The sequence below is a fragment of the Homarus americanus genome, unplaced genomic scaffold (assembly GCF_018991925.1).
Source record: "Homarus americanus isolate GMGI-L3 unplaced genomic scaffold, GMGI_Hamer_2.0 scaffold24097, whole genome shotgun sequence".
In the NCBI taxonomy this organism is placed as follows: domain Eukaryota; kingdom Metazoa; phylum Arthropoda; class Malacostraca; order Decapoda; family Nephropidae; genus Homarus; species Homarus americanus.
Window position 1 is genome coordinate 88,625 of NW_024732963.1, and position 15,583 is coordinate 104,207.

The following is a 15,583-nucleotide window of genomic DNA, read 5'->3' on the forward strand; positions in this document are numbered from 1 at the left end:
TAATTTCAGGTTTAAAGAAACTAAAACGGAAACCTTGGGCATTATCCTTTATCCTCACCCCACCGCGGGCAGCTAACTCAGAGTTCTCCCGTCCTAACACAAATGTCACTGGATAAGAACCGACCTTTGAATTTACTGAATTAACGATCTGCTCTTCCTCCGGTCTCTAAGAAAATTGAGGAGGCTAGAGAATGACACCACCGGGCACTCTCCTCAGAATCTACTTCATGTTACCGAGACGTTGCCTAAGACGATCTAGATGGAGGGGAGGAATCAGAGAAGTGTTGTAGGTAGTCTTTTGATTACCGAATTTCTCACTTAAAAAAGATGAAAGGCGATCTTATAATCTCGTTTCATTGAAGTTCGACTTTATTCTCCTTCGGTGAAGTTGTTGGCACAGGCCCACGCTGCATGAATTACATCTTCGAGATTTAGAGTGAGATCTCGAATCCAAGGTCTCTCAGCTAACAGTTCTGACGGCAGTGGAGGTGATCGTCACATTTCTCTCCAGGACACAGAAAATATACGGTGGATGAGTATGATAGCGTCAGGAATATAGTGAGCAAGACAAATGTTGAAAAATATTGTGATCTTAGCCAAAAGAACTTGATCCGTCGCTCCAAGGTATAATGAAACCTTTACTGACGCTCTTGTTGATGTCAGTGGCTGCCTCTAGATAGAGTTCTGTGCACCATTGCCTCACCTGCCTACAAAACGGTGTTGGGTGTAATGAAGCCCGGGATACACCGTGTTGGTCTGCTTGAGGGAGCTCTTGGACGTCGTTTACCGCGGGCAGCAACACTGAGTAAGGTGTAGGAACGATCAGGGCGGCTCTGGTTATACCCGGTGGTTAAGACTATTGGCTGGCCAGGTGCAGCCTCTCTCATTGTTGTTACCATTCTACAGGCTTGGCAGATCTGGGCTGTCTGGAGAGGTTCCCACTATTATGTAAAGTAAGAGGATGAATGAGAGGTAAGTGTTCGCTTGGTTAAGTGAGAACGAGGTGTGCGTGCACACACACACACACACACACACACACACACACACACACACATGTATATATATATATATATATATATATATATATATATATATATATATATATATATATATATATATATATATATATATATATATATATGCAAAGACGTAGCCACAAAACCTCCTCTCTCACACAAACAGTAAACGAGAGTGGGCACAGCGTGAGACTAGAAACAGGATTTTATAGTTCATGAATATCCATGAAGAGGGTCAGTTCTCCTACACCAAATATTACGAAAATTTGCAGCGCTGCCATTCAAACACATGACCAGATCTTTTACAAGAATTACTGAGGATTACCGGAGGGATAAAACTACGATTGAAAATAAAAAATGAAATCCCAGCGTTCAGCCGCCTCACGAGGAGAGTTTGTGCGAGATGTAAAAACGTGGCAACATATGACACAGGTAATTCCTATAAACCCGATAGGCACCACAGTCACATACACACATTATTTTCATTAGACATGAGGATGTTGGCAGAGGAAACATACAAACATTCCTTCAGCAGATGCCTCATCCCCCCCCCCCTTATAACAAACTTGGTGCGCTAAGGTAAAGAAAAAATGCCAGGGTGTTTTTGCGTGGGTTGGGCATTTAATCATTATCACAGCTTCCACGGCATGCAGCGATAAGCCCAGTTTTAGCTGTGCATCATCACTCAGCGCACTCTGCCTCTAATGGCCGGTCAGGATTATGTTCTATACATATTCCATGAAACTGTTAAATGGCGCAGTGTAGAGCAATATACAACATAGATTTAAGGGCGGCCCATCATACTTTCCCCTTCAGTTATATGTATGTATGTATAGGTATGTATGTATGTATGCATAACGTTAAATAGGGATGATCGCCTATAAGCTTTAAAACGTAATCAATGTTTTTGCCAGATAGGGATTAATTTTCCGTTTTATGGCTACAACTTCAGCGAAATTAATTCGTATATAGGATTTGCTTTGTTTCATTTAAGACTTCGTTTATCATCATAAATTATAACTGAAGAAGGTTAGGTTACGTTACGTTACGTTACGTTACGTTAGGATCTAGCTAGTCCGAAGAAGCAGCATAGACTTTGGTGTAGAAAATCGCTTCTGTGCTTGCATCGCTGGTGAGACATGAAGCCTATTTCCGCACAGAATCGTTCCCACAGTTCACACACACACACACACACACACACACACACACACACACACACACACACACACACACACACAGCTCAGGGCTATTTGACAACGTCCGCTAAGTTGAGGAAAATAAAGGGAGTAAATAAGTACCATCATCAGCCTCTTAACTCTATCATAAGAGCGACTTAGTTAACACTTCCCCCTGAGACCACACAGCCACATTCTCCCACCACAGCTGTAACACAACCATACTCTCCCACCACACCTGTAACACAATCACACTCTCCCACCACAACTGTAACACAACCACACTCTCCCACCACACCTGTAACACAATCACACCTCCCACCACACCTGTAACACAACCACACTCTCCCACCACACCTGTAACACAATCACACTCTCCCACCACAACACAATCATCTCCCACACAACTGTAACACAACCACACTCTCCCCCACACCTGTAACACAACCACACTCTCCCACCACACCTGTAACACAATCACACTCTCCACCACAACTGTAACACACCACACTCTCCCACCACCTGTAACACTGTATCTCACCACACACCACTCTCCCACACACTGTAACACAACCACACTCTCCCACCACAACCGTAACACAACCACCTCCCACCACACCTGTAACACAACCACACCCTACCACCATACCTATAACACAACCACACCTCCCACCACACCTGAACACAACCACACTCACCACACCTGTAACACAACCACACTCTCCTACCACACCTGTAACACAACCACTCTACCACCATACCTATAACACAACCACACTCTCCCACCACACCTGTAACACAACCACACTCTCCTACCACACCCTGCACACCCCACACCCCACACACCTGTATCTCAACCACACTCCCCCTACCACCTGTAACACAACCATACTCTACCACCACACCAGTAACACAACCACACTCTCCTACCACACCTGTAACACAACCATACCTCCCACCACACCTGTAACACAACCACACCTCCCACCACACCTGTAACACAACCCACCACCACACCTGTAACACAACCATACCTCCTACCACACCTGTAACACAACCACTCTCCCACCACACCTGTAACACAACCATACTCTCCCACCACACCTGTAACACAACCACACCACCCCACACCTGTAACACAACCATACTCTCCTACCACATCACCACACCTCACCACCACAACTGCAACACAACCATACTCTCCTACCACACCTGTAACACAATCACACTCTCCCACCACACCTGTAACACAACCATACTCTCTCACCACACCTGTAACACAGCCATACTCTACCACCACACCTGCAATACAAGACTAAACCTCGATTCAAAAATTTTCCGAAATTCTCACAGCCTCTACCCCCCCTACCAAACTCCTTCAACTACCCAATAAACAAACATCAATAGGCATTTAAACTGAATTACATGAGAAAGACATCAACTTTAACGAATTACACCCCGCCAGGTCTCAGTTGTAAGTGCCTTCCAGGTCTCAGTTGTAAGTGCCTTCCAGGTCTCAGCTGTAAATGCCTCCCCCCAGGCCTCTCAGTTGTAAATGCCTCCCCCAGGTCTCAGTTGCAGGTCTCAGGCTTTCCCCCCAGGTCTCAGTTAGTGCCTTCCCCAGGTCTCAGTGTAAATGCCTCCTCCCCCAGGTCTCAGCTGTAGTGCCTCCCCCCCAAGTCTCAGGTTGAATGCCTCCTCCCCCAGGTCTCAGTTGTGTGCCTTCCCCAGGTCTCAGTTGTAAATGCCTCCTCCCCAGGTCTCAGTTGTAAGCCTCCCCCAGGTCTCAGTTGTAAATGCCTCCCCCAGGTCTCCCCAGGTCTCAGTGCCTCCCCCCCAGGTCTCAGTTGTAAATGCCTCCCCCAGGTCTCAGTTGTAAATGCCTCCCCCAGGTGTCAGTTGTAAATGCCTCCCCAGGTCTCAGCAAGTGCCTTCCCTCCCTAGGTCTCAGTTGTAAATGCCTCCCCCAGGCCTCCCCAGGTCTCAGTTGTAAATGCCCCCCGGTCCAGTTGTAAATGCCTCCCCCAGGTCTCAGTGTAAGTGCCTCCCCCCAGGTCTCAGTTGTAAATGCCTCCCCCAGGTCTCAGTTGTAGTGCCTTCCCCCAGGTCTCAGCTGTAAATGCCTCCCCAGGTCTCAGTTGTAAATGCCTCCCCCAGGTCTCAGTTGTAGGTGCCTTCCCCCCAGGTCTCAGTTGTAATGCCTCCCCCAGGTCTCAGTGTTTCCCAGGTCTCAGTTGTAATCCCCCCAGGTCTCAGTTGCCTTCCCAGGTCTCAGTTGTAATGCCTCCCCCAGGTCTCAGTTGTAAGTGCCTTCCCAGGTCTCAGTTGTAAATGCCTCCCCCAGGTCTCAGTTGTAAATGCCTTCCCAGGTTTCAGTTGTAAATGCCTCCCCCAGGTCCAGTTGTAAATGCCTCCCAAAAAGGAATATAACCCTCTCCTCACCCTCTCACCCCATGGGACAAATAGACCACTGTGAGGTATACATTCCACCTAATTTAGTCTGTTTGTCTTCCGTGTTAGCAGGTGAGGTATGCATGCAAATAAGCATCATTTAACGATTGCGTTGTTTCTCTCTCTCTCTCTCTCTCTCTACCCCTTGTCTCCTCCTACTGTCTTTTCTCTCTCCCTCTCTCTCTCTCTCTCTCTCTCTCTACTTTCCTTATCCCCCTCTCTCCCCTACTCTCTTTTCTCTCTCTCCCTACTTCCCCTCCCCCTCTCTCTCTCCTACTCTCTTTCTCTCTCTCTCTCTTTACCCCTCCCCCGTCTCTCTCTCTCACACATATCCCTTCCCAACATTGTTCTTGATTTCCGTATTGCAGGGTCATTTATTCCGTTTTTTCCCCTACTCCTCTTTGTGCATCACGTAATTTGTGCTGTAATATATAACCTTTAGTGTATATTTCTGCATTCTAATATTTTATCTATATTTCGGTTCTCTTATTTCAACTCTGTAGTTATTAATTTTATATTTTTTACTTTTGGGGGAGAGGAGGGAGGGTGAGGGAGGTGAGGAGAAGGGTGGGGAGGAGAGGTGGGGGAGGGTGGGGGAGGGGGAAGAGGGGGGGGAGAGAGGGAGAGGGTGAAGGGGGGGAGGAGAGGGTGGGGGGAAGGTGGGTTGGTTCTGCTCCATTCCTTCCTCTCTGCTAGATAACATCCGCTTTAATATAATAATGTACAGTAAAATCATGTCTATAAATTCCTCTGTTATATTTATTCCCTCGAGTACATAAAAGCTTTTTATAATTATCCCTTCTATATTATTTCCTATTGTTATTATATTTCACCCTCTCTCTCTCTCTCTCTCTCTCTCTCTCTCTCTCTCTCTCTCTCTCTCTCTCTCTCTCTCATAGCATCCTAGCTGTTATATAATTTCTCCCATAATATTATTGTACCCCTCTTTTAAGTCGTTCTCCCACTGCTATATAATTTGTTATATAATTTTCCCTCTCTGTTAACTTTCCCTCTCTATGACTTTCTTCACTGCTCTATTAGTTCCCTCTTTACTATTGCTTCTCTTTCATAATTATCTCATCATTCCTTATTCCTTTATGTCTTATGTCTCCTGTGACCGTCTTTACTGTCTGTCTGTCTCCATCTTTCAACGAATTTAAAGTCATCTCTCTCATTTAATTTCCTTTTTTCTTTTTCTTCAGTTTATCTCTTTCCCCTTCCTGTCTCTTCTTTACTCTTGTTTATTCCCGTTTTCTTATATTCTCTACCATTTATTATCATTTCGTGTTTCTCCCTTTCCTGTCGCATGTATTATTTTGGTTTATTTGATATCCAATATTTCTTCTTCAACCTCTCACTGATCTCTTTCTTTCTTTCTTTCTTTCTTTCTTTCTTTCTTTCTTTCTTTCTTTCTTAGAGGTTAACATCGTTTTGAGACACTTTCTAAGGGGTTTTCTCTCTTCTTCTCTTCTTCCTTTTCCTGTACTCCTCCGTCCCCTTCTCCTCCCTCCTACCACCTATCACCTCCACGTTTCCCCTTTCCTTCTATCCTCTCTCTTCCCCTCCTCTCTTGTCTCCTCACCTCTCCCTCTCCGTCTCCTTCCCTGTAGGTAGTAGGCAGCTACCAAACAGGGAGGTACTACCGCCTGGGAAGATATTGGAAGTATAATGTGTTGTCTAATGGTAGACCCTGCTGCCATATGGCATCACGAAAATTGTGACCAAGTCCCAGGTTGCTGATCGGACCTTCTGCCTCGTTTACACACAATTGCAGGGTCTCAATTGTTTCTCTTACTGTTAACAACACAACACAACAAACATATATTGTTTCTCACTCTTGATCTTTTGTATTTTTGTATTTCTTTATTATTATTATTATTATTATTATTATTATTATTATTATTATTATTATTATTATTATTGTGTTATTATTTTTTGTTATCAATATTTTTATTATTTTTTTTTGCATTTTTTATTAAAATTTTACTTATCTGAATTATTATTATTATTATTATTATTATTATTATTATTATTATTATTATTATTATTATTATTTAATTTTCCTCCCCCAGGCCCCGATGTGGGTCAGTGACCTGTGCCCGGGTGGACTAATCCAAAAAAACTCTCCCCTCCACTTTCTTTCCCCTCTCCTTCTATTCCTTCTCCTCTCCCCTCTCCTCCCCACCATTCCATTACTCATGCATCCTACCCTCCCCCTTCCCCACATCCCTTCATTTCCCCTCACACAGAAGGTTAGTTTTAGGGGCCTCACATTTCTCACTGATGGGGCTAAGGACAGTCTCGGGAAAAACGTTACCTTAATTAGGATGTCTGTTTCCCCCTTAGATGTGTCTGTTTCCCTTAGATATGTCTGTTTCCCCTTAGATATGTCTGTTTCCCCTTAGATATGTCTGTTTCCCCTTAGATATGTCTGTTTCCCCTTAGATATGTCTGTTTCCCCTTAGATATGTGTCTTTTTCCTTAGGTATTGTCTCTTGAGTATGCTGACTTAATTCCTTGGCACCTTGGCACCTTGAGTATAATTAAAGTGACCTATTTTGTGAAGTTGGCACAGTATTTTCAGTTGGTTATCCCGACGACGCTACAGCTCAAAAGTACAGCTATTTACAGAAGACGGCGAGAACAGATTGTATTACATCGTCTTCTCATTATTATTATTATTATTATTATTATTATTATTATTATTATTATTATTATTATTATTATCATTATTATTATTATTATTATTATTATTTGTAGTAGTAGTAGTACAGTAGTAGTAATCCAACGAAGTCCGTGTGGCCATCAGTGCTCGAGGGTTCTGGACGTAGCGAGCCTTCTTTGACATCAGGATTTTCGATCCCATGGCCGCATGTCACCGAAACCTAGCTCTCGAGGCTGCACGCAAGAGGAACGAGAATGACAAGAACAGGGCGAAATCCAAGAGAATTCAGAATGTGAATCAGAGCAGCTTCACCCCTCTGGTGTTCACAACCTCTGGCGGGATGGGACCAAGTGCAAGATGCATCTATGCAAGACTGGCAGAATTGTTATCTGAACAGAAGCAGTAGCCCAGAAGCTGCGTTGTAGCCTGGTTGAGATGTCGACTGTCCTTCTCTCTGCTTGGGTCTGTATTGCTTTGCCTCAGGGGAACGAGATCTTCGGACCCAAAGCCAACAGGAGTCGCTGATACTGACTATGAGGGAACAGTCACTGAATGTCGCATAGATGTGTGGCTTAACTAACTCACCTAAGGTAGCTACTTTTTTATTAGGATTTTTAATATTAAGGTAATAAAATGGTGGCGAAGGTGTGGCTATTAGGGAGGCTGGGGGCTATTTTATACAAAAATAGTAGTAGTAGTAGTAGTATAATCATTATTGATGTTATAATTATTATTTTCTTTTGAAACTCTTTTCCTTAATTTTCCTCTTCGTTTTTTCCCTCACCTACTTCCTCTTTTAGTAAATCAACAAGACAGAGACAAGGAAAGGACCCAATACGTTGAGAAAAGGTAATTGTCTTTTGCCTCTCCTCGTCAACTTCTGCTGCACGTGACACACTCTTCCTTCTCACCCTCCCCCCCCCCCAAAAAAAAGTGTATAAGCTTCAGGTAGACCAGTAACAGTGTGGTCTCTCTCTCTCTCTCTCTATCTCTCTCTCTCTCTCTCTCTCTCTCTCTCTCTCTATCTCTTCCTCCATGACTACATTCGTCCCCTTTAATACAACCAACCAGAAGGTGACCTAAGATATTTCCCTCGTGACTTTATTGAGAGAGAGGGAAAGTGTATATACGCTGCGCTTTACGAACTCTACTTCCGTAATACATAAAAGCTGTATTATGTATTTTTTAACCAGTAATTTCACCTGTTTATTGATCACGAAGGGAAGGTATTTTTAACAATCTTCTATGACCCCGAGATTGGGTAAGCTACTTTATATTTCCTTTATAAGAGAAATGTACCGGATGTCTTGTTCCTCGAAAAGATGATTGTTGTGCACTAGTAATTTTCATGGTCTTATGGTCTTATGTAGTTTCTATTTTATATGTCCTTAGATAGAGTATAATGTTACGTATGACAGTTATAGACGCTGGTGATGTCAACTAATTAAATGTAGTTCATTATATGCGAGTGTTTGATCTATATATAGGCATTTGTTGTGCTTGTATGTGACGCGTAAAGTGTAAGGGAGCAAGATTAGAGCCTTTGTCACTATCAAACACCATCTGTTGTGCTTCTGGTGTGATCTCAACACACCCACACACTCACCTGTTATCCTTAGCATAGGTGTGACTGTCCCAGGTGATGCTCAACGCACCCACACACTCACCTGCTGTCCTTAGCGTAGGTGTGAGTGTCCCAGGTGATTAGCTCGAGCACGTCATCCACGCTACGCATCCAGGACACCTGCGGGAAGATGGATGAGACGTGAGAATGGAAGCAATAGATCTTTTAAAAGAGAGCTTTGACGTCCTGCTAAGAGTCTGGCGCTGAATGGAATGGATTAGGATTAATGTACTGGAGGAATATAGCAATCAAGCCGCTCGCAGTAAAAACCTGCCATGACTGAGGTAGCAGCTGAGAGGACCCGTACCAGCAGCTCTGTAATAACTAAACATATAAACACGAACACGTAACCTTTGTACATAAGGATTCTCGGTATTTGTTTGGCTATAAAATATGCAAGGCAATTATATATGATTAAATATAGTACCTAAAGTTTTATATGTAAGTGTTTTATACTCATTAAAGTCTTAGTTTAAGAGCAGTGAAGCATTCTTGATGACATCAACATTAATTTGTACAATATCCATCACTATGGGAGAGCAGGTTTGACGGTAATGTTATAGACACTATTGTTGAAATGACTATAACTATTATTTATATCAGTGTGCCGGTAATAATAATATTGTTGCATAGACTCTGTTGCCAGTTCATGATGCAACTGCTGATGCACTAATGGGCTTGAAAATGACCCCTGAATATAATATGGTGAGTCTACCCTGCCTAACCACACCTCCCCCCCCTCCCCCCCTCCCGCCTCCGTCACTTTACGACCGCCGGATCATTCAAGCTATTACGTTATGACAGATTCCTGCAATAAACGAAATTGTTATTGTTATTGCTGCTGTTACTAATTCAAAGTAAACTCACTCTCTCTCTCTCTCTCTCTCTCTCTCTCTCTCTCTCTCTCTCTCTCTCTCTCTCTCTCTCTCTCAATGAAGTCTCCCTAATAAATTTTATTGTTTAGTTAATATTAATGTTGCGTTGTCTCTTTAATTTAATTCTGAAAGGACAGCCATTTCATGTTTCGCTGAATTGTTATTTGTTTATTTTATATAATTATTTATACATCATTTATATATAAATTCATTGTTATGTTTAGTTTGTTGTTCACTTTATTTATTATTACAGCGGAAATGAACATCTACTCCAGCTCTCACGAACGTTTTCAAAAATATCTGTTTTTTACACAAGAACAAACAATAAATTTATTTTTGAGTTGAACAAAGTTTTACTTCATTTTCCCCTTCATCTTATGTGTTTATAAAGAGTCGTATTTATTGTGTTTGTCTGTAGTCGCTGATTCTCTTGACAAACTCCTGTTGTGTCGGTCAAAAACATTTATATGTTATTTTCTATTATATTTTGTTCATTATTTGAAAGAAAAAAATATTACTTCTCGAGGCGCTTTACCTTTGATCACGGAATGGATAAAAGATGAGTTGGATGGATACAGGAGTGCCATGATGCTAATGTGCTGTTAAGTACGGCTCGCTGTGCTCCTGATGATGAAGTACTCAGGGTAAGTGGGGGTAGTGGCATGATGGCAAGAGAGTAGTGGCATGAGGGCAAGGGAGCAGTAGCTTCACTTAGGGCAAAGGAGGTAGTGGCATCAGGGTAAGGGGGGTAATGGCGTCACTTAGGATAAGGGGGGCTAGTGATGTCACATAGGGCAAAAAAGGTAATGACGTCACTCAGGGCAGGAAGTGGATCACCGAATAATTTTAGGCATTCATTTTAATGCTTCATCCATGATGCGAGGGAGGAAGGGAGTGAGGGTTGGAAGGAGGGGGGGGAGGAAGGAAGGGAAGGACGGATGGAGAGAGGAAGGGATGGAGGGGGGAATAGACGGAGGAGGAAGGAAAGGAGGCTAAAGGAGGATGGGAGGGAAAGGAAAAAGGAGGGAAGGGAAGGAGAAGGAGGGAGAAGAGGTATTTCGATAAATTCCTCAAACTATTAACTCTAAGAAACTTTTGTGGATTCCCTACACCGCACATCTGTTAACTTCCCTCGAGGTGTGACTGACTGCTACACTGTACGAGCAACTTACACACACTGGCATAAACACCTCCGTTCCTCGGGTCACAAGTGTGTCCTTGGCAGTCTCAACGAACCATACGAGAGTGTTTTATCTAACTGGCGTGGCTGTTTAATACCGTATATCACCATTAGGAAGGGACGTGGCTGCCGTGCACTGTGAGGTATGGTTTATAAGGTCAACGAAGGTAAACATAACGCATATATTTCGTGGTCACATACACTCTCTCTCTCTCTCTCTCTCTCTCTCTCTCTCTCTCTCTCTCTCTCTCCCTCTCTCTCTCTCTCACCAGTTTGAGATATCGCTCAGTAAGCAGTGTGAGACTAAGCCGTCAGATCAGCTTTAGTTTGGCTGCCAGAGCTGTGTGAGAGCTTGAAGGTAAACAATCATCTTGTATACGACATAATGCGACTCTAAATACAAGGAACATACATCAGGACCCTCACCCCCTGGAAGAGACGCACCTGTAAGAGATTACCTGATAGTCAACAAATATTAGGCGAATAAGAAGGTTTTTTAGATGACTTACTTAACTCTTCTTACCTCGAGTGGTCGGTGATTAAAGTCCCTCAACTCATTATTCAGCAGATGATAATATTCTACTACTGAAGTGAGAATTGTAACGGTGAGGGAAACACAAAAAATGCCTTGTTATTGTGCCTGATGTGTGAGGTCCCTCCCTCCCTGTTAACCCTGGCAAGCAACCGGAAGGGAAACTCCACACTACTTAATGTGTGAGCTGTAGGGGACCGGCATGACCACGACACGACCTGTCTCCTCGCCGTCAGTTGAAGGTCTTGTTGTCATATATAAATCTCTGGTATTTTAGGGGTCACTTACCCTCAGGGCCAAAAGAAAAAGAAAACGGATTAAGCTTTTCTACCACTCAAGCTGAATCTTAAAACAAACTGTGACGTAATAATGTGACGTAAAGTCGGAATAGAGTGCCGAGTTCCCTTAGTCTCATACTTCGACAAATTTCAAACACAACACTCCTGATGTTGAGGGTAACATTTAAACCCTATGTCATGACTAATACATACATACATACATACATACATACATACATACATACATACATACATACATACATATATACATACAGTACAATAGACGAAAGGAGCTCAAAAGATAAATTGAGAAATATTTATGAAAGCGGTAAATCAGCGGTTGAAAGAGCAATTTACACAAGGGGAAGAATCCAGACGCGTCAGATAAATTGCCAAGTTTTTCTGTTGTCGCACCTGCCGTGGTGAGCTGTAAGGCGGCCCATGTGTCAGGAGCAGCCAAGTGGGGATCACCGCCTCCTCCCTTAACCTCAACCTATTTTGCTTTACGCCTCACTGATTACTAAGTGCTTGTTGTTGTTGTTGTAGTTGGGGTTGTTTTTGTAGTTGTTGGGGTTGTTGTTGTTGATGGTGGTAGGAAGTTGTTGTTGTTGATGGTGGTGTTGTTGGTGTTGGTGTTGTTGGTGTTGGTGTTGTTGTAGTTGGTGTTGTTGATGTCAATGACTTTGTAAATACGTAAAAACAAAATAGTACTCAGAAGAGGTGTTGTACTCTAGATTGAACTTCCAGTGTCTCGGTTTCGCCTTAGAAGTACTCGGGATTACGGTCTAAATAGTCACGATTTCGGCACTTAGGATCTGATAACTCGACCGAATCCCTGACCGAGACCATGAGGACGGATCTGGTTAAAACGACTATATTGTTTATTGTTTTTGTTTTTTAATCTGTTCTTAAAAAAGTTTGCGTCATATGAAACACAATTGTATCGGAAATTAAGTTTAAAGTTTAGCTTACTAGAAATTATAGATGATGAGTCTGTTGTTCATCTGCTCTCTCTCTCTCTCTCTCTCTCTCTCTCTCTCTCTCTCTCTCTCTCTCTCTCTCTCGTCATTGCCTTTCCTTTTTCAATTACCAATTTTTCTCACATTCTTACCAGCAATTATCTACCAAGTCATTAATGAGAGTATTTCTAGCACTCCGCCGTCACGAGGAGTTCTTAAACCACTCATTTATTCTCTTCTCTATTTCTGTTTCAGGTTCTCTCATATTCTCCTTCACCTTCACCACTCCCTTAAATTAGGAAATACATTAAGAAATTAAAAATATATAAACATGAGTAGCATCAAGAGGCAACTGGAGACGAAAATGACGCTATCTTTGCTTTTGTCTCGGTAGAGGAACAAATTAATTCAGTATTACGATAACGAGATTATATCCGTATGGTGTTGACGTGTTAGTGAATATTAAGAATAAAAGAAGTTGTGTATTAGTTATTTATTTTTATTTAAGTTTATTTAGTATTTACTGAGTTTGTTTTTTTGTAGGTTAATTTACGTGAACATTTACCAGCTGAAATATAGAAAACATTTTAATTTAATGTTTTCAGGGAGAGACTGATGTATTTGTAACTTTACTTCCTCTTTTTTCTTGTATATGTTAAAATTAGTATTTATTACAATCTGACTATTTTTAGGACGGGAAAAAATATGGCTCGACTCTCTATGACAAACCAATATCGCAAACCAGAGTATGAGGTAAAGATCAATAGAGACGCTTCAACTTCCTGCAACAATTGCCAAAAGCTTGCAACAGGATACAATATATCATACTAGCTTAAATCATGCAGCTAAATGTCTCGTTTACTGCACACACTGTATCTGTATTGTGGCCAATTAGCAGAGGATTCAGGAATTACCTGTGTGTGTGTGTGTGTGTGTGTGTGTGTGTGTGTGTGTGTGTGTGTACCTGAGGGAAGGGAGTATCACCTGGAGCTTCATGTCGACAGTCAGTGAAGGGTAGTGAGGCAGGAACAAGAGAGAGGGAGGGAGGAGAAGCCGCTGTTGCTATCACTTGAGTGGAGTGACAGCTTGCAACAGGCATCCTCACAAGGTCAGATTGGGTCAGGTTGCCTCGTCGTCAAGTTACTGATGATTAGTTATGCCTTGACTTATGATGCCTCGACTTGTCTCATAATGCTTAGAGTTATTCATCATGTATAAATGTTTTTCATGACTGTTCCTCTTATTCATGACTTTCTCCCCCTGTGAAACATATTCATGACTGGGCCCCCTCAGCTAATCGCATTCATGTTCATGGTTGGCCTCCCTCCTCGTCAATCAAGGCTTTACTCATGGCTCAATCCTCCTCTTCACTAAAGCTCATTATCTCCGCTATAACAAGGGCAACGCTGCACAGATGGCGTTAAATACCTGTGTTATTATTACGTCTGACGCTTAACTCCACTCTCTTTTTTTGACGGTCCGTGTAAGCTGGACTAATTGGCTTACATGAGCGAGGCAGCAGCCAGAGTAGTGTATGAAGGATTTACAGCATTATAATCAGTTTAATTACATTAATGTAGGTGTAATTAAGGCGTCAGGTGTAAAGAGCTTTCCTTATGGTGTATTTTGCAGGTGACGAATTGAATCATTATTTTATCTCTTCCTCTTTTGTTGATGTGTCGAGATGGTTATATTATATCTTGTGTTGTTGAGTTCACTGTTAATTTAGTGTTAGGTATATGGAGGCATTACGAACACTACAAGGAATGGGTGGAAGAGGAGATGGAAGGGGTTAGTGTTGTAAAGTCATTGTGTGAGAGAGAGATAGATATAAAGACCAAAATATTTACTTGTTCATATCAATAAAATCTTTGTTCATATCATTCATTTATTTGTTCATATCATTTACTAAATTCTCACATAACCAACACACGTGACCAAGATATTCACTTGGTCTTTTCTTGATGTTTGTTGTTGTTTTTATTATTGTTGTTGTTATTATTGTTGTTGTTGTTGTTGCAGGAGTGATATATAGAGAGGATGATAACCAAAGCGAAAGACAAACAATAAAACATCACTAATCCTCCTGAAGCTAAACCTATGACCTGATCCTCCTCCTGAAGCTAAACCTATGACCTGATCCTCCTCCTGAAGCTAAACCTATGACCTGATCCTCCACCTGGAGCTAAACCCACGACCTGATCCTCCTCCTGAAGCTAAACCTATGACCTGATCCTCCTCCTGAAGCCAAACCCATGACTTGGTCCTCCTCCTGAAGCTAAACCTATGACTTGCCCTCTCCTGAAGCTAAACTCCATGACTTGGTCCTCCTCCTGAAGCTAAACCCATGACTTGGTCCTCCTCCTGAAGCTAAACCCATGACTTGGTCCTCCTCCTGAAGCTAAACCCATGACTTGGTCCTCCTCCTGAAGCTAAACCCATGACTTGGTCCTCCTCCTGAAGCTAAACCTATGACTTGGTCTCCCTCCTGAAGCTAAACCTATGATTTGGTCCTCCTCCTGAAGCTAATCCTATGACCTGATCCTCCTCCTGAAGCTAAACCTATGACCTGATCCTCCACCTGGAGCTAAACCCATGACCTGATCCTCCTCCTGAAGCTAAACCTATGACCTGATCCTCCTCCTCCTCTTGAAGCTAATCCTATGACCTGATCCTCCTCCTCCTCTTGAAGCTAAACCTATTACCTGATCCTCCTCCTGAAGCTAAACCCATGACCTAATCCTCCTCCTGAAGCTAAACCTATGACCTGATCCTCCTCCTCCTCTTGAAGCTAATCCTATGACCTGATCCTCCTCCTCCTCTTGAAG

At 42.6% G+C, this 15,583-nt stretch overlaps 1 protein-coding gene across 1 annotated transcript in view; it reads right to left on the reverse strand.

Annotated features, from left to right (window-relative positions):
- LOC121869224 (vitellogenin-2-like) overlaps nt 1-15,583 on the reverse strand; it is a 118,540-nt gene that overhangs the window by 46,750 nt on the left and 56,207 nt on the right. The window contains exon 3 of the mRNA XM_042370465.1: nt 8,975-9,051. Within this exon, the coding sequence (XP_042226399.1) occupies nt 8,975-9,051 (77 nt within the window). The remainder of the gene's footprint in view (nt 1-8,974; nt 9,052-15,583) is intronic.